This window comes from Bufo bufo, chromosome 4 (genome assembly GCF_905171765.1).
Source record: "Bufo bufo chromosome 4, aBufBuf1.1, whole genome shotgun sequence".
Taxonomy (NCBI): Eukaryota; Metazoa; Chordata; class Amphibia; order Anura; family Bufonidae; genus Bufo; species Bufo bufo.
In genome coordinates, this window is record NC_053392.1 from 117,591,912 (window position 1) to 117,617,898 (window position 25,987).

Genomic DNA, 25,987 nt, shown 5'->3' on the forward strand with positions numbered 1-25,987 from the left:
GGAGCTGAAACATGCAGTCGGGAGAAGTCACCCTTCAAACCTGATACAGCTGGAGCAGTTTGCTCATGAGGAGTGGGCCAAAATACCTATGGACAGGTGCAGAAGTTTCACTGAGAGTTAAATAAAACGCTTGATTACAGTGATTGCCTCAAAAAGTTGTGCAACAAAATATTAAAGGGGTTGGCCACTTTCTGGCTACTTGTGATTAGAGTTGAGCGAACACCTGGATGTTCGGGTTTGAGAAGTTCGGCCGAACTTCCCGGAAATGTTCGGGTTCGGGATCCGAACCCGATCCGAACTTCGTCCCGAACCCGAACCCCACCGAACTTTTGGGCACTAAAAAGGCTGTAAAACAGCCCAGGAAAGAGCTAGAGGGCTGCAAAAGGCAGCAACATGTAGGTAAATCCCCTGCAAACAAATGTGGATAGGGAAATGAATTAAAATAAAAATTAAAAAAATAAAAATGAACCAATATCAATTGGACAGAGGTCCCATAGCAGAGAATCTGGCTTCACGTCAGCAGAGAATCAGTCTCTTCATGCCATAGCAAAGAATCTGGCTTCATGTCAGCAGAGAATCAGTCTCTTCATGCCATAGCAGAGAATCTGGCTTCATGTCAGCGCAGAATCAGTCTTCATGTCATAGCAGAGAATCAGGCTTCACGTCACCCACCACTGGAACAGGCCACTGTCACACATTTAGGCCCCGGCACCCAGACAGAGGAGAGCGGTCCCGTAACAGAGAATCTGGCCTTATGTCAGCGCAGAATCTGTCTTCATGTCATAACAGAGAATCAGGCTTCATGTCACCCACCACTGGAACAGGCCACTGTCACACATTTAGGCCCCGGCACCCAGACAGAGGAGAGCGGTCCCGTAACAGAGAATCTGGCCTGATATCAGCACAGAATCTGTCTTCATGTCATAGCAGAGAATCAGGCTTCACGTCACCCACCACTGGAACAGGCCACTGTCACACATTTAGGCCCCGGCACCCAGACAGAGGAGAGCGGTCCCGTAACAGAGAATCTGGCCTTATGTCAGCGCAGAATCTGTCTTCATGTCATAGCAGAGAATCAGGCTTCACGTCACCCACCACTGGAACAGGCCACTGTCAAACATTTAGGCCCAGGCACCCAGGCAGAGGAGAGAGGTCCCGTAACAGAGAATCTAACCTTATGTCAGCGCAGAATCTGTCTTCATGTCATAGCAGAGAATCAGGCTTCACGTCACCCACCACTGGAACAGGCCACTGTCACACATTTAGGCCCCGGCACCCAGACAGAGGAGAGCGGTCCCGTAACAGAGAATCTGGCCTTATGTCAGCGCAGAATCTGTCTTCATGTCATAACAGAGAATCAGGCTTCACGTCACCCACCACTGGAACAGGCCACTGTCAAACATTTAGGCCCAGGCACCCAGGCAGAGGAGAGAGGTCCCGTAACAGAGAATCTGGCCTTATGTCAGCGCAGAATCTGTCTTCATGTCATAGCAGAGAATCAGGCTTCACGTCACCCACCACTGGAACAGGCCACTGTCACACATTTAGGCCCCGGCACCCAGACAGAGGAGAGCGGTCCCGTAACAGAGAATCTGGCCTTATGTCAGCGCAGAATCTGTCTTCATGTCATAGCAGAGAATAAGGCTTCACGTCACCCACCACTGGAACAGGCCACTGTCACACATTTAGGCCCCGGCACCCAGACAGAGGAGAGCGGTCCCGTAACAGAGAATCTGGCCTTATGTCAGCGCAGAATCTGTCTTCATGTCATAGCAGAGAATCAGGCTTCACGTCACCCACCACTGAACAGGCCACTGTCACACATTTAGGCCCCGGCACCCAGGCAGAGGAGAGAGGTCCCGTAACAGAGAATCTGGCCTTATGTCAGCGCAGAATCTGTCTTCATGTCATAGCAGAGAATCAGGCTTCACGTCACCCACCACTGGAACAGGCCACTGTCACACATTTAGGCCCCGGCACCCAGACAGAGGAGAGCGGTCCCGTAACAGAGAATCTGGCCTTATGTCAGCGCAGAATCTGTCTTCATGTCATAGCAGAGAATCAGGCTTCACGTCACCCACCACTGGAACAGGCCACTGTCACACATTTAGGCCCAGGCACCCAGGCAGAGGAGAGAGGTCCCGTAACAGAGAATCTGGCCTTATGTCAGCGCAGAATCTGTATTCATGTCATAGCAGAGAATCAGGCTTCACGTCACCCCCCACTGGAACAGGCCACTGTCACACATTTAGGCCCCGGCACCCAGACAGAGGAGAGCGGTCCCGTAACAGAGAATCTGGCCTTATGTCAGCGCAGAATCTGTCTTCATGTCATAGCAGAGAATCAGGCTTCACGTCACCCACCACTGGAACAGGCCACTGTCACACATTTAGGCCCCGGCACCCAGGCAGAGGAAAGAGGTCGCGTAACAGAGAATCTGGCTTCATGTCAGCACAGAATAAGTCTTCATGTCATAGCAGAGAATCAGGCTTCACGTCACCCACCACTGGAACGGGCCACTGTCACACATTTAGGCCCCGGCACCCAGGCAGAGGAGAGAGGTCGCGTAACAGAGAATCTGGCTTCATGTCAGCACAGAATAAGTCTTCATGTCATAGCAGAGAATCAGGCTTCACGTCAGCCACCACTGGAACAGGCCACTGTCACACATTTAGGCCCAGGCAACCAGGCAGAGGAGAGCGGTCCCGTAACAGAGAATCTGGCCTTATGTCAGCGCAGAATCTGTATTCATGTCATAGCAGAGAATCAGGCTTCACGTCACCCACCACTGGAACAGGCCACTGTCACACATTTAGGCCCCGGCACCCAGACAGAGGAGAGGTTCATTCAACTTTGGGTTGCCCCGCAATATAATGGTAAAATGAAATTAAAAATAGTATTGAATGAGGAAGTGCCCTGGAGTAGAATAATATATTGTTAAGGGGAGGTAGTTAATATCTAATCTGCACAAGGGATGGACAGGTCCTGTGGGATCCATGCCTGGTTCATTTTTATGAACGTCAGCTTGTCCACATTGGCTGTAGACAGGCGGCTGCGTTTGTCTGTAATGACGCCCCCTGCCGTGCTGAATACACGTTCAGACAAAACGCTGGCCGCCGGGCAGGCCAGCACCTCCAAGGCATAAAAGGCTAGCTCTGGCCACGTGGACAATTTGGAGACCCAGAAGTTGAACGGGGCCGAACCATCAGTCAGTACGTGGAGGGGTGTGCACAGTACGTGGAGGGGTGAAATGTTGCCTCCTGCTAACACGTTCCGTATCAGGTGGTGGTGCACTTAGCTGTGGCGTGGTGACAAAACTTTTCCACATCTCTGCCATGCTAACCCTGCCCTCAGAGGAGCTGGCCGTGACACAGCTGCGTTGGCGACCTCTTGCTCCTCCTCTGCCTTGGGCTTCTACTGGTTCCCCTGTGACATTTGGGAATGCTCTCAGTAGCGCGTCTACCAACATGCGCTTGTAGTCGCGCATCTTCCTATCACGCTCCAGTGTGGGAAGTAAGGTGGGCACATTGTCTTTGTACCGGGGATCCAGCAGGGTGGCAACCCAGTAGTCCGCACACGTTAAAATGTGGGCAACTCTGCTGTCGTTGCGCAGGCACTGCAGCATGTAGTCGCTCATGTGTGCCAGGCTGCCCAGAGGTAAGGACAAGCTGTCCTCTGTGGGAGGCGTATCGTCATCGTCCTGTGTTTCCCCCCAGCCACGCACCAGTGATGGGCCCGAGCTGCTTTGGGTGCCACCCCGCTGTGAACATGCTTCATCCTCATCCTCCTCCACCTCCTCCTCATCCTCGTCCTCCTCGTCCTCCAGTAGTGGGCCCTGTCTGGCCACATTTGTACCTGGCCTCTGGTGTTGCAAAAAACCTCCCTCTGAGTCACTTCGAAGAGACTGGCCTGAAAGTGCTAAAAATGACCCCTCTTCCTCCTCTTCCTCCTGTGCCACCTCCTCTTCCATCATCGCCCTAAGTGTTTTCTCAAGGAGACATAGAAGTGGTATTGTAACGCTGATAACGGCGTCATCGCCACTGGCCATGTTGGTGGAGTACTCGAAACAACGCAACAGGGCACACAGGTCTCGCATGGAGGCCCAGTCATTGGTGGTGAAGTGTGTCTGATCCGCAGTGCGACTGACCCGTGCGTGCTGCAGCTGAAACTCCACTATGGCCTGCTGCTGCTCGCACAGTCTGTCCAGCATATGCAAGGTGGAGTTCCACCTGGTGGGTACGTCGCATATGAGGCGGTGAGCGGGAAGGCCGAAGTTACGCTGTAGCGCAGACAGGCGAGCAGCGGCAGGGTGTGAACGCCGGAAGCGCGAACAGACGGCCCGCACTTTATGCAGCAGCTCTGACATGTCGGGGTAGTTGCGAATGAACTTCTGCACCACCAAATTCAGCACATGCGCCAGGCAAGGGATGTGCGTCAAACCGGCTAGTCCCAGAGCTGCAACGAGATTTCGCCCATTATCGCACACCACCAGGCCGGGCTTGAGGCTCACCGGCAGCAACCACTCGTCGGTCTGTTGTTCTATACCCCGCCACAACTCCTGTGCGGTGTGGGGCCTGTCCCCCAAACATATGAGTTTCAGAATGGCCTGCTGACGTTTACCCCGGGCTGTGCTGAAGTTGGTGGTGAAGGTGTGTGGCTGACTGGATGAGCAGGTGGAAGAAGAGGAGGAGAAAGCTGAGTAGGAGGAGGAGGAGACAGGAGGCAAAGAATGTTGCCCTGCGATCCTTGCCGGCGGAAGGACGTGCGCCAAACAGCTCTCCGCCTGGGGCCCAGCCGCCACTTCATTTACCCAGTGTGCAGTTAGGGAGATATAGTGTCCCTGGCCGTGCTTACTGGTCCATGTATCTGTGGTTAGGTGGACCTTGCCACAGATGGCGTTGCGCAGTGCACACTTGATTTTATCGGACACTTGTTTGTGCAGGGAAGGCACGGCTCTCTTGGAGAAGTAGTGGCGGCTGGGAACAACATACTGTGGGACAGCAAGTGACATGAGCTGTTTGAAGCTGTGTGTGTCCACCAGCCTAAATGACAGCATTTCATAGGCCAGTAGTTTAGAAATGCTGGCATTCAGGGCCAGGGATCGAGGGTGGCTAGGTGGGAATTTACGCTTTCTCTCAAATATTTGTGAGATGGAGAGCTGAACGCTGCCGTGTGACATAGTTGAGATGCTTGGTGACGCAGGTGGTGGTGTTGGTGATACATCCCATGTTTGCTGGGCGGCAGGTGCCAACGTTCCTCCAGAGGCAGAGGCAGAGGAAGAGGCCGAGGCGGCGGCAGCAGCAGCAGAAGAGGCCGAGGCGGCGGCAGCAGCAGAAGAGGCCGAGGCGGCGGCAGCAGCAGAAGAGGCCGAGGCGGCAGCAGCAGAAGAGGTAGCAGGGGGAGCCTGAGTGACTTCCTTGTTTTTAAGGTGTTTACTCCACTGCAGTTCATGCTTTGCATGCAGGTGCCTGGTCATGCAGGTTGTGCTAAGGTTCAGAACGTTAATGCCTCGCTTCAGGCTCTGATGGCACAGCGTGCAAACCACTCGGGTCTTGTCGTCAGCACATTTTTTGAAGAAGTGCCATGCCAGGGAACTCCTTGAAGCTGCCTTTGGGGTGCTCGGTCCCAGATGGCGGCGGTCAGTAGCAGGAGGAGTCTCTTGGCGGCGGGTGTTCTGATTTTGCCCACTGCTCCCTCTTTTGCAACGCTGTTGGCTCGGTCTCACCACTGCCTCTTCCTCCGAACTGTGAAAGTCAGTGGCACGACCTTCATTCCATGTGGGGTCTAGGACCTCATCGTCCCCTGCATCGTCTTCCACCCAGTCTTGATCCCTGACCTCCTGTTCAGTCTGCACACTGCAGAAAGACGCAGCAGTTGGCACCTGTGTTTCGTCATCATCAGAGACGTGCTGAGGTGGTATTCCCATGTCCTCATCATCAGGAAAAATAAGTGGTTGTGCGTTAGTGCATTCTATCTCTTCCACCCCTGGGGAAGGGCTAGGTGGATGCCCTTGGGAAACCCTGGCAGCAGAGTCTTCAAACAGCATAAGAGACTGCTGCATAACTTGAGGCTCAGACAGTTTCCCTGATATGCATGGGGGTGATGTGACAGACCGATGGGCTTGGTTTTCATGCGCCATCTGTGCGCTTTCTGCAGAAGACTGGGTGGGAGATAATGTGAACGTGCTGGATCCACTGTGTGCCACCCAATTGACTAATGCCTGTACCTGCTCAGGCCTTACCATCCTTAGAACGGCATTGGGCCCCACCAAATATCGCTGTAAATTCTGCTGGCTACTGGGACCTGAGGTAGTTGGTTCACTAGGACGTGTGGCTGTGGCAGAACGGCCACGTCCTCTCCCTGCACCAGAGGGTCCACTAACACCACCACGACCATGTCCACGTCCGCGTCCCTTATTAGATGTTTTCCTCATTGTTCCCGTTCACCACAATTTTGAGAATGGCAAATTTGGGAATAGTTTTTCAACCCAGAAAAAAAAGTGTGTTTTTACGGTCACTACAAATAACTTGACCAGCTAAAACAGTACAGATTTGGTTGAATAGAGATGTGAGGCCTGTTTTTTTTTGCGCTGTGTGACAGGTATAGGTTTAATCACAGAATCAGACTTCTATCAGCACGGTAGCGTGTGTCTTAGGTTTTTCTGAATGACACTATCAGTACCTTCAATGTAAGATATTCTTTTTGGGATAGATTTCAAGTATACCTCAAATACCAGAAACTAGTTATTTTGAGAATGGCAAATTTGGGAATGGTTTTTCAACCCAGAAAAAAAAGTGTGCTTTTACGGTCACTACAAATAACTTGACAAGCTAAAACAGTACAGATTTGGTTGAATAGAAATGTCAGGTCTATTTTTTAGGCGCTGGGTGACAGGCTCAACTTGCCCCTGATGTAATATATGGCCAAAAAATAACCACACTGTTGATGGTTAAATGCACTTGGGTGACACAGGCTCAGCCTGCACCAGATGTAGTATATGGCCAAAAAATAATCAGACTGTTGATGGTTAAATGCACTTCGGTGACACAGGCTCAGCCTGCAGCTGATGTAGTATATGGCCAAAAAATAACCAGACTGTTGATGGTTAAATGCACTTCGGTGACACAGGCTCAGCCTGCAGCTGATGTAGGATATAGCACAAAATAACCACACTATCGATGGTTAAATACACTTGGTGATAGCTTGTGCTGGCGCACCACAAGTCACAAAATGGCCGCCGATCACCCCAGAAAAAAAGTGATCTAAAAACGCTCTGGGCAGCCTCAAAAAAGTGAGCAAGTCAATAATAGCACTTCAATGATCCACAGCTGCAGATCGATCACAGAATGAATTCTTTTGGAGGAGTTAATCTGCCTAATCTCGCCCTAACGTCGCAGCTGCAACCTCTCCCTACACTGATCATAGCAGAGTGACGTGCGGCGCTACGTGACTCCAGCTTAAATAGAGGCTGGGTCACATGCTGCACTGGCCAATCACAGCCATGCCAATAGTAGGCATGGCTGTGATGGCCTCTTGGGGCAAGTAGTATGACGCTTGTTGATTGGCTGCTTTGCAGCCTTTCAAAAAGCGCCAAGAAAGCGCCGAACACCGAACCCGAACACGGACTTTTACGAAAATGTTCGGGTTCGGGTCCGTGTCACGGACACCCCAAAATTCGGTACGAACCCGAACTATACAGTTCGGGTTCGCTCATCCCTACTTGTGATCAATGTGTAGCTTAGCTGACTATAAGGCACTTACTAATATAGTCTTTGTTGATATTCTTTAGCATTTGCTATATGGCATAAGTCATGCCCCTTGTTAGGCAAATCTTTTGTGCAGTCCACACTAGAGGTCCTGTCCATAACATGGCAGCTGATGAGGTTTGATTAACATTTGATTGAAAACCTAAAACCCTCTCACTAAGCCCCACCAACTTTTTTAAATAGTGCCGTGAATGTGAAATCGAAAAGAGTAGCAAATCTTTGTGTAAAGCCTAGCTCCTCATGTTATAATTTTTTTTTTTCCAGTAAGCAGATAGGATTATTATAATACAGCAAAGTCTTATTTTGCACCATGAATAATAAGCTGTATAAAGAAATAAACACACCCAGTAAATTCCAAATATTTATTGGAAAAACTGACATTTGTAAGATGGAGAATGAAAACACTTAAAAGTAAAAGAATGACAGCAGCTCGATGACAAAGTCTCCATTACTAAGTCTTGTCAGCAGTGATGAAATGCACAAGCAGAGGCCAATTCTGTAGATAATAAGAAGACCAAAATTAATATATAAATCCTCATTCAAATGCACTGCTTACGTGGGAACATGACAGACAAGCCCCCTATCCTGAACTGCTGATTTATGTTGTTTTGGCCGCTCCTGTTGGAATCTGCTACTTCGATATTGATCAGATATGCTATACTGTAGATATCTGAGATAAGTTTAAGTCCTATATTAAGAACATACTTGTCAACTTTTGTAAGTTGTTCTTCCAGGATCAAATATGACCATTTTTATAAATACTGCACATTTTTGGAAACAGTTACCTAAAAATTAGATTTACATCAGGGCCATTTAAAAATGGTGAACAATGAAATAACTCTCAAAGACATAGTAATAATAATATAAAATAATAAATAAGGAATGATAAAACAAACTATTTTCCAATAAGTTACCTTTTTCCTGTTTAGATAAAAATGACTGTAAGGGTATAATGTACCTGATGTTGGTAAGCATTGGTTATCTCTGTGCACAGCTGTGTGAAACGGTTTGCCAAAATAATCTTCCATAATGTCTCTTCCGATTATCCTGTCAAATTCTAACAAGCATTGTGTGCCATCACTGAAGAGTAGGTTTTTGCCATTACTTGAAGAAAACATCTGAAACATGTCCTTCTCGAATCCTTTCCGCCCAAAGAGAGACTAAACAAGAGCAAGTATTGGGATCAGAAATCCAGCAGCATTTCACCATATTTATCAATGCATCAATAGGAAGACAGACAGTCAATACTAAGTGACTAGCACATGCAGTATATCTCTTTCTAGATATTTTATCCTTACATTTTACTATGTAACATTAAAACCACAAGCCTAATATTGTATAGGTCGCTTGTGGCACCAAAACAGCTATGGTCCAGCAGCACATGAACTCCACAAGATCCCTGAAGGTGCCCTGTTTTAGGGCCTTCATGGATCGTACACATATCAATGAGCTTTGGGCACCCATAACTCTGTAGCTGGTTTACCACTTGTTCTTTTGGCAGGTACTAACCCAGCAGCATACTAGGAACACCCCCACAAGACCTTTCATTTTTCGAGGTGCTATGACTGATCAATCCATCTTGACTCATGTAGACATCACAATCTGGCCTTCTCAGATTCGCACAGATCCTTATGTTTGCCTAATTTTCCTGCTTCTTACACATCAACTTGAAGAAATGTCTGTTGCTACCTAAGATATCCCATCCCTTTACAGGAGCCATTGTAATGAGGTAATCAATGTTATTCACTTCACATGTCTAAAGTAGAGATGAGCGAATCGAAGCTGACAAAGTGGAATTCGTTTAGAATTTCAGGAAAAATTCAATTCGCAATGAATGCAAATTTCCTCTCGCTTCGTGGTAATGAATCGCATTTTTCCTAAAATGGTGGCTACACGTGTGAGGACTGAGGACATGGGGCAAGGAACTCTGGGAAGGCGGAGTCACCCAGATTGATGTGCCTGCATGCAGCCAATCAGCAGCCAGCCCTGTGATGTCACAGCCCTATAAATACGGCGGCCATCTTAGAGTCAGATATTTTCCAGCGTTCAGAGTGCAGGGACAGATGTGTGAAGGTGCTAGGGACATCAATTAGATAAACCTGATTGTGGAAAAACAAAGACAGAAAAAACGATTTATAAGTGCAGGGAAAGGATAGGGAGGAATCATTTCACAGTATTTTAGTGCAGGGAGAGATGTCAGAAGGTGCTATGGACATTGATAGGAAAGCGATTTGCAAGTGCAGGGAAAGGATAGGGAGGAATCATTTCACAGCATCTTAGTGCAGGGAGAGATGTCAGAAGGCGCTAGGGACATTGATAGGAAAGCGATTTACAAGTGCAGGGAAAGATTATTTGGAGATCCAAATAGCCATTAGACAGCTCTGTCATTCCAGCTATTTGTTATTTGGCTGCAAGTGCTATGTTGAAAAGCCTTTAGTGGCTTATATCTTAGTATTTTTAGTATATTATATCAGTACTACAAGAAAAATATATACACATTTCACTTCTGCAGTTATTTCTGGTGAAAGTGTATAGGGGCGTATTTCAATAAGAAAAGAAAAAAATATACGCACTGCACTCTTTAAGTTTTTCCTGGTCAAAGCGTATAGGGTCGTATTTCAGTACCACAAGAAAAATATATTCTCAGTGCATTTCTGCAGTTAATTCTGGTGAAAGCGTATAGTGGCCTATTTCAGTCCAACAAGAAAAATATATTCTTAGTTCACTTCTGCAGTTATTTCTGTTGGAAGCGTATAGTGGTGTATTTCAGTACAAAAAGAAAAATATATACGCACTGCACTGTTGCAGTTATTTCTGGTAAAAGCGTATAGGGCATATTTCAGTACTACAAGAAAAATATATACGCACTTAACGCTTTAATTTTTTTCTGGTCAAAGCGTATAGTGGCGTATTTCAGTCCAACCAGAAAAATATATTCTCAGTTCACTTCTGCAGTTAATTGTGGTGAAAGCGTTTAGTGGCCTATTTCAGTACAAAAATAAATATATATTCGTCGCTTTTGGGGGGGGTTTTAATTTCCATTTAATTTGTTTAGTTCAGCTACAGGTACAGTATGTCAGACAGAGAAGTGCCAGGCCATGCACAGAGGAGTGGCAGAGGCCTAAATGTTTCTGGCCTGAGCAGAGGTCACAGCAGAGTAAGGGGGCGTGGCAGCAGAAGTCGCAGTCAAGGCCTGAGCTCCCAGTGTCCTCTAGCGGTCGTGTTTTGACCAGCAACCCAGCGGTTCTTGATTGATTAACTCGGTCATCCACTTCATCCCGAATGACATCAGACACTCCAGCCAACAGTCGGTGGGTTAGTCAGAAACAACCCTTAGTTGGCAGGCCCGGGAGAAGACCCTTTGCCCTCACCTGTCCTCAACCTGCCTCTGTCCTTTTCTGTTCCTTTACCGGGAGAGGTACTATATGCTGTAGACTCAGCTCCACTTTTCAGTGAGTAAGAGCTACTAGAGGACAGTCAGCAGCTACTGCCTAGCCAAGATCTGGAGGAGACATCCGCCGCTTCCTCCGCTAGGCGGGCAAGTAGTGATAAGGAGAGTGGCGCAGGAGATTGTGTTGCGAGCGGTCAGGCTCCTGGCCCAGAGACCATTGAGGAATATTGTTCTGTATCATCATAACATCAAGTTTCTGTCCATGTAACTGACTGACAGGATCTTGGTCATTGTATACAAATTTATATTTTATTAATAGTTTTATTAATAACCAATAAAAATGATTCTGATAAAAAAAAAAAAAAAAGAGACCATTGAGGAGGATATCAGTGACGTGCAGACACTACTCGATAATGATGAAGCCGATCGCACTTGGGAGCCGGGTGAAGAAGGGGCTTCGTCATCATCAGGAGAAGAGGGTGGCAGCTTGACCGTCAGGCAGCGGCTGAGCCAGCAAGTCACTAGCGTGGCCGGGAGTCAGCAGGGTGGCAACAGAGGGAGGTAGGGAGCCAAACGGGCACAGGGTAGACCACCCGCTTTGCAGCAGCCTACCGACCCGGATATGAGTGGTGCACGGGTTCACAGAAGCAGAAGCGGTAGCAGTCAGCCAGTCAGTAGTGTTGGGGGGAAAATCAGGTACTTGGCTGTGTGGCAGTTTTTAGTGAAGCCGTTGGAGGAGGTCAACATGGCCATATGTAGAATATGTGGGCAGAAGGTGAAGTGTGGCCAGGGTGCCAATGTTGGCACCATGGCCTTGCGTAAACAACATATGCAGCGTCACCATAAAGTGGCCTGGGAGAACCATGGCTCTGATGTGGTGGTCCAGCCTGCCGCAGCTACCGCTGCATCACCCAGTGGCACGCACCCGATTTCAGCCAGTCAAGGCTCCACCACCTCAGCCGAAGGAAGCTGTCTGTCATTCCCATCTCCTGCTGGTTCAGATGCTCCTGCTCCTACTCCTCGTCAGTCATTCCGTCAGAAATCGATCACCGAAGCGATTGCCAAGAGATAACAACAGCACAGAAGCTGAACGTGCTCCTGTCCAAGTTGCTGGTGCTTCAGTCCCTCCCTTTCCAAGTGGTGTCCTCTGCACCATTCAGAGAGCTGATGGATTGTGCCGAGCCGAGGTGGAGAGTTCCAAGCTGTCATTTATTTGCGAAAAAGGCAGTACCAGCCCTGCGCAAACATGTAAACAGAAGGTGGGTGTCACGGCTGAGGATGGGGAAAACCCTCAGCCGTGCGATGCCAGAAGATGTAAGTGGCTGCTCGGCCAGGACGACAGAATTAGGGAGCAGGTCACCTCCTATCGCGTCCCTAATCTGACCCTGACTCCTAACCATAAGAGCCAACCCTGATGGTGGGAGGGCTCATACACCGGAACCTAATAATCCCTGCTAGCCCTCAGGATTGCCCTGGAACAAGGAGCAGGGTAAGACGACCTGTTACTCCTAGGCACGGAGGAACAGGAGTCTCACTGGCCAAGCTGCAAGCAAAAGGGGTACCAAAAACAGACCTATGGATATGGCAGGTGAACTGCACTAGTTCCACCTACCTGCCACAGCCTTGCTGACTGGATCCCTGTGCTGACACGCTGATGTCCACACCATACTTAAATGGACACAGCCAACACACATACACACACACAGGAACCCACTCTGAGGAATCCTCCTGCTGCTGCCATATCCACACTATGTCACCTTGCCACTCTGTGGTATCTTCCTGCTTCTGCCATCTCCACATTATGTCCCCTTGCCACTCTGTGGTCTCCTGATGCTACTGCTGCCATCTCCACACTATGTCACCTTGGCACTCTGTGGTATCCTGCTGCTGCCATCTCAACACTATGTCACCTTGCCACTCTGTGGTCTCCTTATGCTGCTGCTACTGCCATCTCCACACTATGTCACCTTGCCACTCTGAGGTATCCTCCTGCTGCTGCTGCTTCTGCCATATCCATACTATGTCACCTTGCCACTCTGTAGTATCCTCCTGCTGCCATCTCCACATTATGTCACCTTGGCACTCTGTGGTGTCCTTATGCTGCCATCTCAACACTATGTCACCTTGCCACTCTGTGGTCTCCTGATGCTTCTGCTACTGCCATCTCAACACTATGTCACCTTGCAACTCTGAGGTATCCTCCTGCTGCTGCTTCTGCCATATCCACACTATGTCACCTTGCCACTCTGTGATATCCTCCTGCTGCAATCTCCACAATGTGTCACTTTGCCACTCTGTGGTATCCTCCTGCTGCTGCCATATCCATATTATGTCACCTTGCCACTCTGTAGTATCCTCCTGCTGCTACTGCTACTGCCATATCCACATTATGTCACCTTGCCACTCTGTGGTCTGATGCTGCTGCCATCTCCAAAATATGTCACCTTGCCACTCTGTGGTCTCCTGATGCTGCCATATCCACATTATGTCACCTTGCCACTCCGTGGCATCCTCACCATGTCCACACTATGCCACCTTGCCACTCTGAGGTATCCTCCTGCTGCTGCTGCCATATCCACACTATGTCACCTTGCCACTCTGTGGTATCCTGCTGCTGCTACTGCCATCTCCACACAATGTCGCCTTGCCACTCTGAGGTATCCTCCTGCTGATGCTGCTGCCATCTCCACATTATGTCACTTTGCCAATCTGTGGTCTCCTGATGCTGCCATCTCCACACTTTTTCACCTTGCCACTCTGTGGTATCCTGATGCTGTTGCTGCTGCCATCTCCACAATATATCACCTTGCCACGGTCTGGTATGCTGCTGCTGCTGCCATCTCCACACTATGTCACCTTGCCACTCAGTGGTATCCTCCTGCTGCTGCCATATCCACATTATGTCACCTTGCCACTCTGTGCTATCCTCCTGCTGCTACTACTGCTGCCATATACACATTATGTCACCTTGCCACTCTGTGCTATCCTCCTGCTGCTACTACTGCTGCCATATACACATTGTCACCTTGCCACTCTGTGGTATGAGTATGCTGCTGCTGCCATCTCCAAACTATGTCACCCTGCCACTCTGTGGTCTCCTGATGCTGCAACTGCCATATCCATACTATGTCAACGTGCCACTCTGTGGTATCTTCCTGCTGCTGCTATCATCTCCTTTGGCATCCTCCCGCTTCTGCCATCTCCACACTATGCCACCTTGCCACTTGGAGGTATCCTCCTACTGCTGCTGCCATATCCACACTATGTCACCTTGCCACTCTGTGGTATCCTGCTGCTGCTACTGCCATCTCCACACTATGTCACCTTGCCACTCTGTGGTATCCTGCTGCTGCTACTGCCATCTACACACTATGTCACCTTGCCACTCTGTGGTATCCTCCTGATGATGCTGCTGCCATCTCCACATTATGTCACCTTGCCACTCTGTGGTCTCCGGATGCTGCTGCTGCTGCCATCTCCACACTATTTCACCGTGCCACTCTGTGGTATCCTGCTGCTGTTGCTTCTGCCATCTCCACACTATGCCACCTTGCCACTCTGTGGTATCCTCCTGCTGATGCTGCTGATGCCATCTCCACATTATGTCACCTTGCCACTCTGTGGTATCCTCCTGATGATGCTGCTGCCATCTCCACATTATGTCACCTTGCCACTCTGTGGTCTCCGGATGCTGCTGCTGCCACCTCCACACTATTTCACCGTGCCACTCTGTGGTATCCTGCTGCGGCTGCTGCCATCTCCACACTATGTCACCTTGCCACTCTGTGGTATCCTGCTGCTGCTACTGTCATCTCCACACAATGTCACCTTGCCACTCTGTGGTATCCTCCTGCTGATGCTGCTGATGCCATCTCCACATTATGTCACCTTGCCACTCTTTGGTCTCCTGATGCTGCTGCTGCCATCTCCAAACTATGTCACCGTGCCACTCTGTAGTATTCTGCTGCTGACATCTCCACACTATGTCACCTTGCCACTCTGTGGTCTCCTCATGCTGCTGCTACTGCTATCTCCACACTATGTCACCTTGCCACTCTGAGGTATCTTCCTGCTGCTGCTGCCATATCCACACTATGTCACCTTTCCACTCTGTGGTATCCTCCTGCTGCCATCTCCACATTAAGTCACCTTGCCACTCTGTGGTATCCTCCTGCTGCTGCCATATCCATATTATGTCACCTTGCCACTCTATAGTATCCTCCTGCTGCTACTGCTGCTGCCATATCCATATTATGTCACCTTGCCACTCTGTGGTCTGATGACGCTGCTGCCATCTCCAAACTATGTAACCTTGCCACTCTGTGGTCTCCTGATGGTGCCATATCCACACTATGTCACCTTGCCACTCCGCGGCATCCTCCTGCTGCAGCCATCTCCACACTATGCCACATTGCCACTCTGAGGTATCCTCCTGCTGCTGCTATTTACACATTATGTCACCTTGCCACTCTGTGGTATCCTCCTTCTGATGCCATCTCCATATTATGTCACCTTGCCACTCTGTGGTCTCCTGATGCTGCTGCTGCCATCGCCACACTATTTCACCTTGCCACTCTGTGGTATCCTGCTGCTGTTGCTTCTGCTATCTCCACACTATGTCACCTTGCCACTCTGTGGTATCATACTGCTGCTGCTAGCATCTCCACATTATATCACCTTGCCACTCTGTGGTATCCTGATGCTGCTGCTGCCATCTCCACACTATGTCACCTTGCTACTCTGTGGTATCCTCCTGCTGCTGCCATATCCACATTATGTCACCTTGCCACTCTGTGGGCTGAGCCTAGTGCGCAGGCGCGGGATCTGGCAGAGGGAAGGGTAGGATTGCGGAGGCAGCGCTGAGCTACGGAAGGCGCGCTGGGCACCGGACGACGAGGGCTGCGGCTGCGCACACTGTATTAACGGACCTCTCCTTGGGAACCTTAAGTGAGTGATTGACAGGTTATAAAAACCTGTTTTTTGTGCAAATAGAGCCACAGTGAAGTTTAATAAGGCCAGCTTAGGATTCTTATTATTACTCTGGACATGAGCATATGTTTAGGTTATAGGGGCAAAATCTCATGACAGAATCCCTTTAAATCTGTTGAAAGATTCCAAAATTACCCGATGAATGAAAGTTTACTTGTTCATTGGGTAATCGGGGCAGTATTACACTGCCAGATCATCGTTAACAATGCTAATGCTTTTTAGGGATGATCGTCATGATTAATTACATGTGTAATATAAGCTTTATTTACTTCTTTTGGTTTTAATCTCATGATTAATCACATAACTACATGCACACACACACACATACACACACAATTGTGGCAGCAGCACTATGAAGTGCATCCTATAATAAATGTATGTTGTTGTACAATGATAGCTTGTAAATACACACAGAATACAAAAGAATGCAGCCTATAAACCCACACAGTATTGTGACGTTACCACAATAAATTATAGAAGTAAACAAACATAACATAAAAATGTGAAATTCTCTGGAAAGATACAGCTAACAGATTAAAATACAAACTTATAAAATCATCATCATTACTATAGCGTGCTACAGAGCGAGCCTATAAGCAAATTATTGAGATATCACATTAGAACCCAGCCTATAAATACAGTACAGACATCATCATTACTATAGAATGTCACCTATTAATAAATGCTAACACAGCCTTGTGACATAATAAAACCTTTATGACACTTAAAAATAAGTTCTCTGTGGTGATATAATTACAATAGAACACTGCCTAAAAATATAAAAATATCATTGTCCAAAATAAAGCAAAATAAAGCAAGAAAGTCAAGCTTCCCATAAAAGAATAGTCAACCTTCATTTTTTAAGTAGACAAAATCCAAAAGTGACACAATGTGGTAAAATTGCGCTAAAGTCTACGCGTTTCAGATGTCAAATATGCGATCTTTACTTATGACATATACAGAATGTAGATACACAATGACACCACTGCCACATGCTCAGAAGGGTGCAGCCTCAACATAGGGGTGCACTCCCATTACCACCATAGTGCAGCCAAGACCCTTCATCATAAGTGAGGCAATTATAGCCTGTAAATGCATTAATAATATTGACATTCGTTTTTTTAAATTGTCCTCATGTTCATTTGAGCAGTGATAGATCACTGTAAATATCTGATGTTCACGCCAATGTTTCTCCTTTTTTTTGCACTAAAGTGACATCCCTGCTACTGAGCAACGCCTCCCAGTGCACAAACTATGGTTATTCCAACACAAAAAAGAGATGCCAGACATTCATATACATACACCACTCATACATCATCACAACAAAGAACAACTTATATATACTGTAGGTGTGTCACAACTGGCCTAAGGGGACAAATTAAAGGGGTTTTCCAGACTTTTAATATTGATGGCCTACCCCAGAATAGGTAATCAATATCAGATTGGCGTAGGTCTGACACCTGGCACCCCCACCGACCAGCTGTACGAAGAGAAGGCACACGCCGTGTGTGTGCTGTCTCCTGTCTCTTTTCCTGCTTGCCATAGACATAGCAGGATCGAACAGGAAGAGAGACAGGAGACGGTACGCGCGCACAGCCAGGTGTCAGACCCCCGCTGATCTGATATTGATGACCTATCCTGAGGATAGGTCATCAATATTAAAAGCCTTGAAAATCCCTTTAAGGCCCCGCTGCCACATAAGTGTCTAGTATTATAAAATGGCACATGATAAATTTTGCACGGAGACCAAGGGTTACCAATAACTACACAAACTATTGTGAAATAATACAGAGCACAACCTATAAACCTATAACACAGCACTGTAACACGAGAGATAGATAGATATTAGATACAGATAGATAAATATTAGATAGATAGATAGATAGATAGATAGATAGATAGATAGATAGATAGATAGATAGATATTAGAAAGATAGAAAATAGATAGATCAGTACAAACCTTTGGCTATGTGTAATCTGTATATAAAACAAAAGTATACTTATAATAGTGCAGTGAATGTTATTATTATATAAAATCTGTCATGTTGAGATCAAAAACACAAAATACACAACTTTTCACTTCTATAAAATTCTGTTCTGCTTATATTGGCTCAGCAATTTCTCTGAAGTCAAACTGAGACACTTACTTGTTGACTAAGAACAATTCTTACAACATCACTGACGCTCTCCTCCCGGGTAACGACAGATGGAGAGGAGATACTTAAAAGTTTGCAGTTTTTGTAGTCAGTGACAGGGGCTCGAGAGCCATCAGGACATAATAACTCAAAATCTGTTGATTTTAAATCTTTTGCCCAAAGTGCAGGATTATTACCTGGAGGATAAATGATATAATTTGCAGTAAATTATCCAGTAATATACTGTGGGAATCACCCATTAGTCAGACTCCGAAATGAGTACTAAAGGGGTTGTGCAGGCTGCTACCTCTTCATTACATTGCGCGTCATCTCCCTTGCAGTGGCGGCGTAGTGTAAATACAAATACTCACTCCATTCAAGTGAATGGAGCAAGTATTTTTAATTAAATTGCACCACTGAGACTTTCGAGACGATGGGCAGTGTAATGAAGAGGAAGTAGTGCTATCATAGAGCGCCGCCTCCTCTTTAAACAGCTGATCGTCAGGGGTGTCAGGTGTTGGACCCCCGCCGATCAGATACTAATGATATACTTATATACATCAATATACTGTTTTATATTGACTGGACAACCCCTTTAATTGTCAATGACAAAAAATAACACACCAAGAAGAAGTTGTTGGAATCAAATGAAACTTTATATGTGTGATTGTGCTGATGATATATGTGAGGGATTACACTATTAGTGCAAAAGGATATGTTTATTGTGGAAAACGGGCTGGTATAAGTTGACTGTGACATACACACACACACAAGTGGACATATAGCTACACTTTTACGTTGTGCGCACTCGCCATTATAGACAGCGAGTATGAAAGTGCGAAATCTCAGCAGTAGACCAGAGGTCCAGCACTGTCAATCTAAAGACAAACTGATAGGGAACTTAGATTGTGAGCCCCATTGGGGACAGTTAGATACTAATGTCTGTAAAGCGCTGCGGAATATAGTAGCGCTATGTAACTGCATAAAATAAATAAATAAATCTAAAGGGTGGGGGGGCTGAAGGAGAGGGACGTCAGTATGGAGAACCAGGGGCATTTCTGGAGTGGTGCTCTAACCGCATAAGCCCTCCTGGTGTTCCAATAGCTCAATAACATATTTATAAACGTTTACATTTCTCCACAATGCTACTACCTACCGATAAAAGATAGGTATCATTTTTAGGGATGAGCGAATCGACTTCAGATGAAACATCCGAAGTCGATTTGCATAAAACTTTGTTCTAATACTGTACGGAGCAGGAGCGCCATACAGTATTAGAATGTATTGGCTCAGATGAACTGAAGTTATTGCTTTGCGAAGTCTCGCGAGACTTCGCGTAATAACTTCATAAATTAATTTGTACTGTAAAAAAAACATACACATTCTAGCCAATACATTCTAATACTGTATAGAGCCCCCGCTCCGTACAGTATTAAAACAAAGTTTTATGCAAATCGACTTCGGATGTTTCATCTGAAGTCGATTCGCTCATCCCTAATCATTTTCTTTCAAATTTCTGTTTATTAATGACCAATAACATTACGATAGGTATGATAAATCAATGATATAACACATGAATGAGAGATTTATACAGATATTAGAACAAAGCTACAAGGAGAGTAGTGGGCTGATCAGACACTGAGAACATACGATACTATTGGGGAGCCTATTTGAGGATCTAAGGACAGATCTAAGGATGACCTCTAGGGCTTCTGAAGCCATGATGCCCAGGTAATTAAGTATTTGTCATGGGACAAGGATTCCCAGCTGGACAACTCCTCAAATCTGCAGATTTCCTGAACCTTATCTTTCCACATCTGTACGGTAGGGGCCTGATCGGAAAGCCATTTAAGAGGAATAAGCAGTTTAGCCGCAGCTATTAGGTGCGAGAGTAAAGAGTGCTTGCTGAGGGGACAGTGCAGTTCTGCCAAGTTTAAGAGGACAGCTTTGGGCGTGCCATCTGGACATAATCTCTTAATCTCGTTAGCTGCATGGCACCTCCAACAAGCCTCCGACATTGAAGGAAACATTTTATTAAACAGATCTGGGTACGGTACCACTTAGTGACCAATTTAAAAACATTCTCCTGTATTGTTATGCAACGGGAAAAAACGTGTGAATGGCTAAGAATCCTATCTACCTCTGAGTCTGTGAAGCTTAATCCCATATCAGCTTCCCATTGGCTGATATAGGAAGGCCTCTCCACTACCTTAGATTCGAGTAACTTATTGTAGAAACAGGAGAGTAGTTTACGTCTGAGGCTGGGGGATTGTAAAATGGTATCATACCAAGAGGGGATGTAATCTTTTTGAGCCTTGGCCAGATAATCCTTGCATATGGTACTAAAGTGAAGGTAATGCAAGTGTGTCCACTTGTTAATATTATAGGATTCCTTCAACCCATGTAACTCCGGAGTTACATTACCCTTTAACACATCGCCAACAGCCGCGTTGCCAAAGCTAGGCCACAAATTAAGATCATCTCTATAACCACGATTTAAATAATAAGGAACTAAGCGTATAGGCATGAAGGGAGAAGGACCTCTGGGGAGCTCCAAGAGAGGGGATACTTTATTCCAGGCCCTGCAGATACCCAGAAATGTAGGGTTCAATTTATGTCCAACAATGTCAACAGAGGGCGGGGTTACCCATAGTCTAGCCAGTTCGGATGGGTCCCAAGCATTATTAACTATGTGACAGCCCAGTTTACGAGAGATGGGGTTCAATATTTCTGAGTTTAACCTCATTAGGTTGGCTAGGTAGTAGTTCTATACATCCTGCAGACCAAAACCCCCTCTAGAGATTGGCTGGCATAGTAGAGTGTTAGATACCTGAGGCCTAGTCTTTCTCCAAATAAAGGTTGAAAAGAGTCTATGCACTTGCAACAAATATGATTTGGGAAGGGAGATTGGCAGGGTCTGAAAAAGGTAAAGTAGTCTAGGGAGAACATAAGTCTTTAATAGGTTTTTCCTACCTATCCAAGAAAGGTAAGGAATCTTTAAGTCCGTCAATTGTACTCAGATTTCAGATAAAAGGGCAGAGTAATTAAAATGAAATAATTGGCTTGGGTCACTAGTTATGTTAACTCCTAGGTATTTAATATGTGTTGTTGCCCATTTGAAGGGAAAGGAGATAGACAGTGAGGAAATGGTACTAGTTGGTACATTAATTTCCATGGCCGAGCATTTGGGGATATTTATTTTAAAGTTGGACAAGTAGGCAAAATCCTGCAATAGTTTTAAGATCTCTGGGAACGCGGTGACAGGATCAGCAACATATAATCTGCAAAAGCCGCCACCGAATGTTGCATGGGACCAATTTTTACCCCTCTGAGGTTATCATTTTGCCTGATGGCCTGAATAAGAGTCTCCAGGCAGAGTATGAAAATGGTAGGGGACAATGGGCAACCCTGGCGAGTGCCATTGGAAATGTTAAAATGGGGGGAAAGTATGCCGTTGACCCGCACTCTTGCATGAGGAGCTGAGTACAGGGACAGCACCGCTTTAATAAATTTAGGATGGAATCCAAATCTGTGTAGGGTAGCCTCCATAAACCTCCAGTCCACCCTGTCGAAAGCCTTCTCGGCATCCGTGCTTAACAGAGTCAGGCCTCCTCTATTCCGCAGAGCATGTTGTATTAACATTTGGACTCTGAAGGTGCTGTCCCTGCACTCCCGCCCCCCAACAAAGCCAGTCTGCTCAGGAGATACAAGGGTTTGTAGAAATGGGGCGATTCTATGTGCCAGTTACTTGGCCCATAGCTTAGTGTCAGTGTTTAGGAGGGATACAGGTCTGTAGTTAGAGGGAAGGTCAGGGTCTTTGTTTGGTTTTGGAAGGACCACTATGTGAGCCTCTAGTGCTTGTTTAGCAAGAGGAGAGCCATTCAACAAAGAGTTGAAGTATGTCTCCAAATGCGGGCCTAATACAGGGAAAAACTTTTTATAATATATGATCGGCAGGCCGGCAGGGCCTGGGCTTTTCCCTGAAGGGGTTGAATTTAGTATTTTTTGAACTTCACAGCGTTCACCTGAGGGGTTCAGTCAAGTGACATTTTTATAGAGCAGATTGTTACGGACGTGGCGATACCTAATATGTATACTTTTTCTTATTAATTAAAGTTTTACACAATAATAGCATTTTTGAAACAAAAAAATTATGTTTTAATGTGTCCATGTTCTGAGAGCTATATTTTTTTTATTTTTTGAGAGATCTTCTTATGTAGGGGCTCATTTTTTGCGGGATGAGGTGACGGTTTTATTGGTACCATTTTGTGGGACATACGCCTTTTTGATCACTTGGTGTTGCACTTTTTGTGATGTAAGGTGACAAAAATTGCTTGTTTTGACACAGTTTATTTTAATTTTTTTACGGTGTTCACCCGAGGGGTTAGGTCATGTGATATTTTTATAGAGCTGGTTTTTACAGACGCGGCAATACCTAATATGCATACTTTTTTTATTTATTTCACTTTAACGAAATAATAGCATTTTTGAAACAAAAAAAATTATGTTTTAGTGTCTCCATGTTCTAAGAGCTATAGTTTTTTTTATTTTTTAGGGGCTAGGGGCTAGGGGCTAATTTTTTGCGGGATGAGGTGACGGTTTTATTGGTACCATTTTGTGGGACATACGCCTTTTTGATCACTTGGTGTTGCACTTTTTGTGATGTAAGCTAAAAAATGGCTTTTTATGACAGTTATTTTTTTTTATGGTGTTTATTGGACTGGGTCGATTATGTGATATATTTATAGAGCCGACCGTCACGGACGCGGCAATACCAAATATGTCTATTTAATTTTATTTTTTCTATTTTTAACATTTTTTTTTTTATTCCTTACTTGGGATTACTTTTTTTTACATGTGAAACCTTTTTTTTATTTTATTTTCTTAACACTTCATTTTTTTATTTTACACTTTTCGTCCCCCATAAGGTCATACAAGACCTCTGGGGGACATTTACTTCACATTTTCTTTTTTTTTTCACTGTTGATTTCTCCTGTAACCGGGGCTGACATAGTAGCCCCAGTTACAGGAGAAATGCACCCCCCAGAGAGGCTGTACAGCGCAATACAGCGCTGTATACAGCCTCAGTGCAGGGCTGATCGAGGTCTGTGAAAGACCTCACACGGCTCCTGCACTCTCCGGGCCCGGCGGTCACATGACCGCCGGGCCGGAACAGGAAGCGCATAGCGCTTCCTGCTCTGCACACACAGCGCTCTTATGCAGCATTCTAGAAGGCAGGGAAACCTGGGCTTGTATGCAGCATTCTAGAAGGCAGGGAAACCTGGGCACTGTCCCTGCCTTCTCTCTGGGTTGCCCTGCTGTCACTGACAGCGGGCAACCCGATCAGCCACTGCACAATTAGCGTGCAGCTGCAGTTTCTGAATAGACGTTCTGGAACGTCCATTCAGAAATAGAGAACCACCTCCCGGACATTTATGGGCGAACGGGAGGTGGTTAAACTTACCAGCCTATAGTTTCCGGGCTCTGTTTTTGGACCCTTTTTGAATATTGGCACTACATTTGCTATGCGCCAATCCTATGGAACACTCCCTGTCAGTATAGAGTCCTTAAATATCAGAAATAAGTGTCTGGCTATGACATTACTTAATTCTCTTAGGATACGTGGGTGTATGCCATCTGGTCCTGGCGATTTGTCTATTTTTATCTTTTTAAGACGCCGCTGTACTTCTTCCTGACCAATAACATTACGATAGGTATGATAAATCAATGATATAACACATGAATGAGAGATTTATACAGATATTAGAACAAAGCTACAAGGAGAGTAGTGGGCTGATCAGACACTGAGAACATACGATACTATTGGGGAGCCTATTTGAGGATCTAAGGACAGATCTAAGGATGACCTCTAGGGCTTCTGAAGCCATGATGCCCAGGTAATTAAGTATTTGTCATGGGACAAGGATTCCCAGCTGGACAACTCCTCAAATCTGCAGATTTCCTGAACCTTATCTTTCCACATCTGTACGGTAGGGGCCTGATCGGAAAGCCATTTAAGAGGAATAAGCAGTTTAGCCGCAGCTATTAGGTGCGAGAGTAAAGAGTGCTTGCTGAGGGGACAGTGCAGTTCTGCCAAGTTTAAGAGGACAGCTTTGGGCGTGCCATCTGGACATAATCTCTTAATCTCGTTAGCTGCATGGCACCTCCAACAAGCCTCCGACATTGAAGGAAACATTTTATTAAACAGATCTGGGTACGGTACCACTTAGTGACCAATTTAAAAACATTCTCCTGTATTGTTATGCAACGGGAAAAAACGTGTGAATGGCTAAGAATCCTATCTACCTCTGAGTCTGTGAAGCTTAATCCCATATCAGCTTCCCATTGGCTGATATAGGAAGGCCTCTCCACTACCTTAGATTCGAGTAACTTATTGTAGAAACAGGAGAGTAGTTTACGTCTGAGGCTGGGGGATTGTAAAATGGTATCATACCAAGAGGGGATGTAATCTTTTTGAGCCTTGGCCAGATAATCCTTGCATATGGTACTAAAGTAAAGGTAATGCAAGTGTGTCCACTTGTTAATATTATAGGATTCCTTCAACCCATGTAACTCCGGAGTTACATTACCCTTTAACACATCGCCAACAGCCGCGTTGCCAAAGCTAGGCCACAAATTAAGATCATCTCTATAACCACGATTTAAATAATAAGGAACTAAGCGTATAGGCATGAAGGGAGAAGGACCTCTGGGGAGCTCCAAGAGAGGGGATACTTTATTCCAGGCCCTGCAGATACCCAGAAATGTAGGGTTCAATTTATGTCCAACAATGTCAACAGAGGGCGGGGTTACCCATAGTCTAGCCAGTTCGGATGGGTCCCAAGCATTATTAACTATGTGACAGCCCAGTTTACGAGAGATGGGGTTCAATATTTCTGAGTTTAACCTCATTAGGTTGGCTAGGTAGTAGTTCTATACATCCTGCAGACCAAAACCCCCTCTAGAGATTGGCTGGCATAGTAGAGTGTTAGATACCTGAGGCCTAGTCTTTCTCCAAATAAAGGTTGAAAAGAGTCTATGCACTTGCAACAAATATGATTTGGGAAGGGAGATTGGCAGGGTCTGAAAAAGGTAAAGTAGTCTAGGGAGAACATAAGTCTTTAATAGGTTTTTCCTACCTATCCAAGAAAGGTAAGGAATCTTTAAGTCCGTCAATTGTACTCAGATTTCAGATAAAAGGGCAGAGTAATTAAAATGAAATAATTGGCTTGGGTCACTAGTTATGTTAACTCCTAGGTATTTAATATGTGTTGTTGCCCATTTGAAGGGAAAGGAGATAGACAGTGAGGAAATGGTACTAGTTGGTACATTAATTTCCATGGCCGAGCATTTGGGGATATTTATTTTAAAGTTGGACAAGTAGGCAAAATCCTGCAATAGTTTTAAGATCTCTGGGAACGCGGTGACAGGATCAGCAACATATAATCTGCAAAAGCCGCCACCGAATGTTGCATGGGACCAATTTTTACCCCTCTGAGGTTATCATTTTGCCTGATGGCCTGAATAAGAGTCTCCAGGCAGAGTATGAAAATGGTAGGGGACAATGGGCAACCCTGGCGAGTGCCATTGGAAATGTTAAAATGGGGGGAAAGTATGCCGTTGACCCGCACTCTTGCATGAGGAGCTGAGTACAGGGACAGCACCGCTTTAATAAATTTAGGATGGAATCCAAATCTGTGTAGGGT

General features: G+C 46.1%; 1 protein-coding gene across 39 annotated transcripts in view; it reads right to left on the reverse strand.

The window, feature by feature from the left end:
* Positions 1-8,114: 8,114 nt before the first annotated feature.
* Positions 8,115-25,987, reverse strand: part of LOC120997603 (saxiphilin-like) — a 390,951-nt gene continuing 373,078 nt past the window's right edge. For all 39 annotated transcript variants that reach the window (XM_040427730.1, XM_040427728.1, XM_040427745.1 and 36 more), the window contains 3 exons: positions 18,294-18,478; positions 8,725-8,926; positions 8,115-8,262 (listed from right to left, as the gene is read on the reverse strand). In XM_040427730.1, the coding sequence (XP_040283664.1) occupies positions 8,228-8,262; positions 8,725-8,926; positions 18,294-18,478 (422 nt within the window). In that variant the 3' untranslated portion in view covers positions 8,115-8,227. The remainder of the gene's footprint in view (positions 8,263-8,724; positions 8,927-18,293; positions 18,479-25,987) is intronic.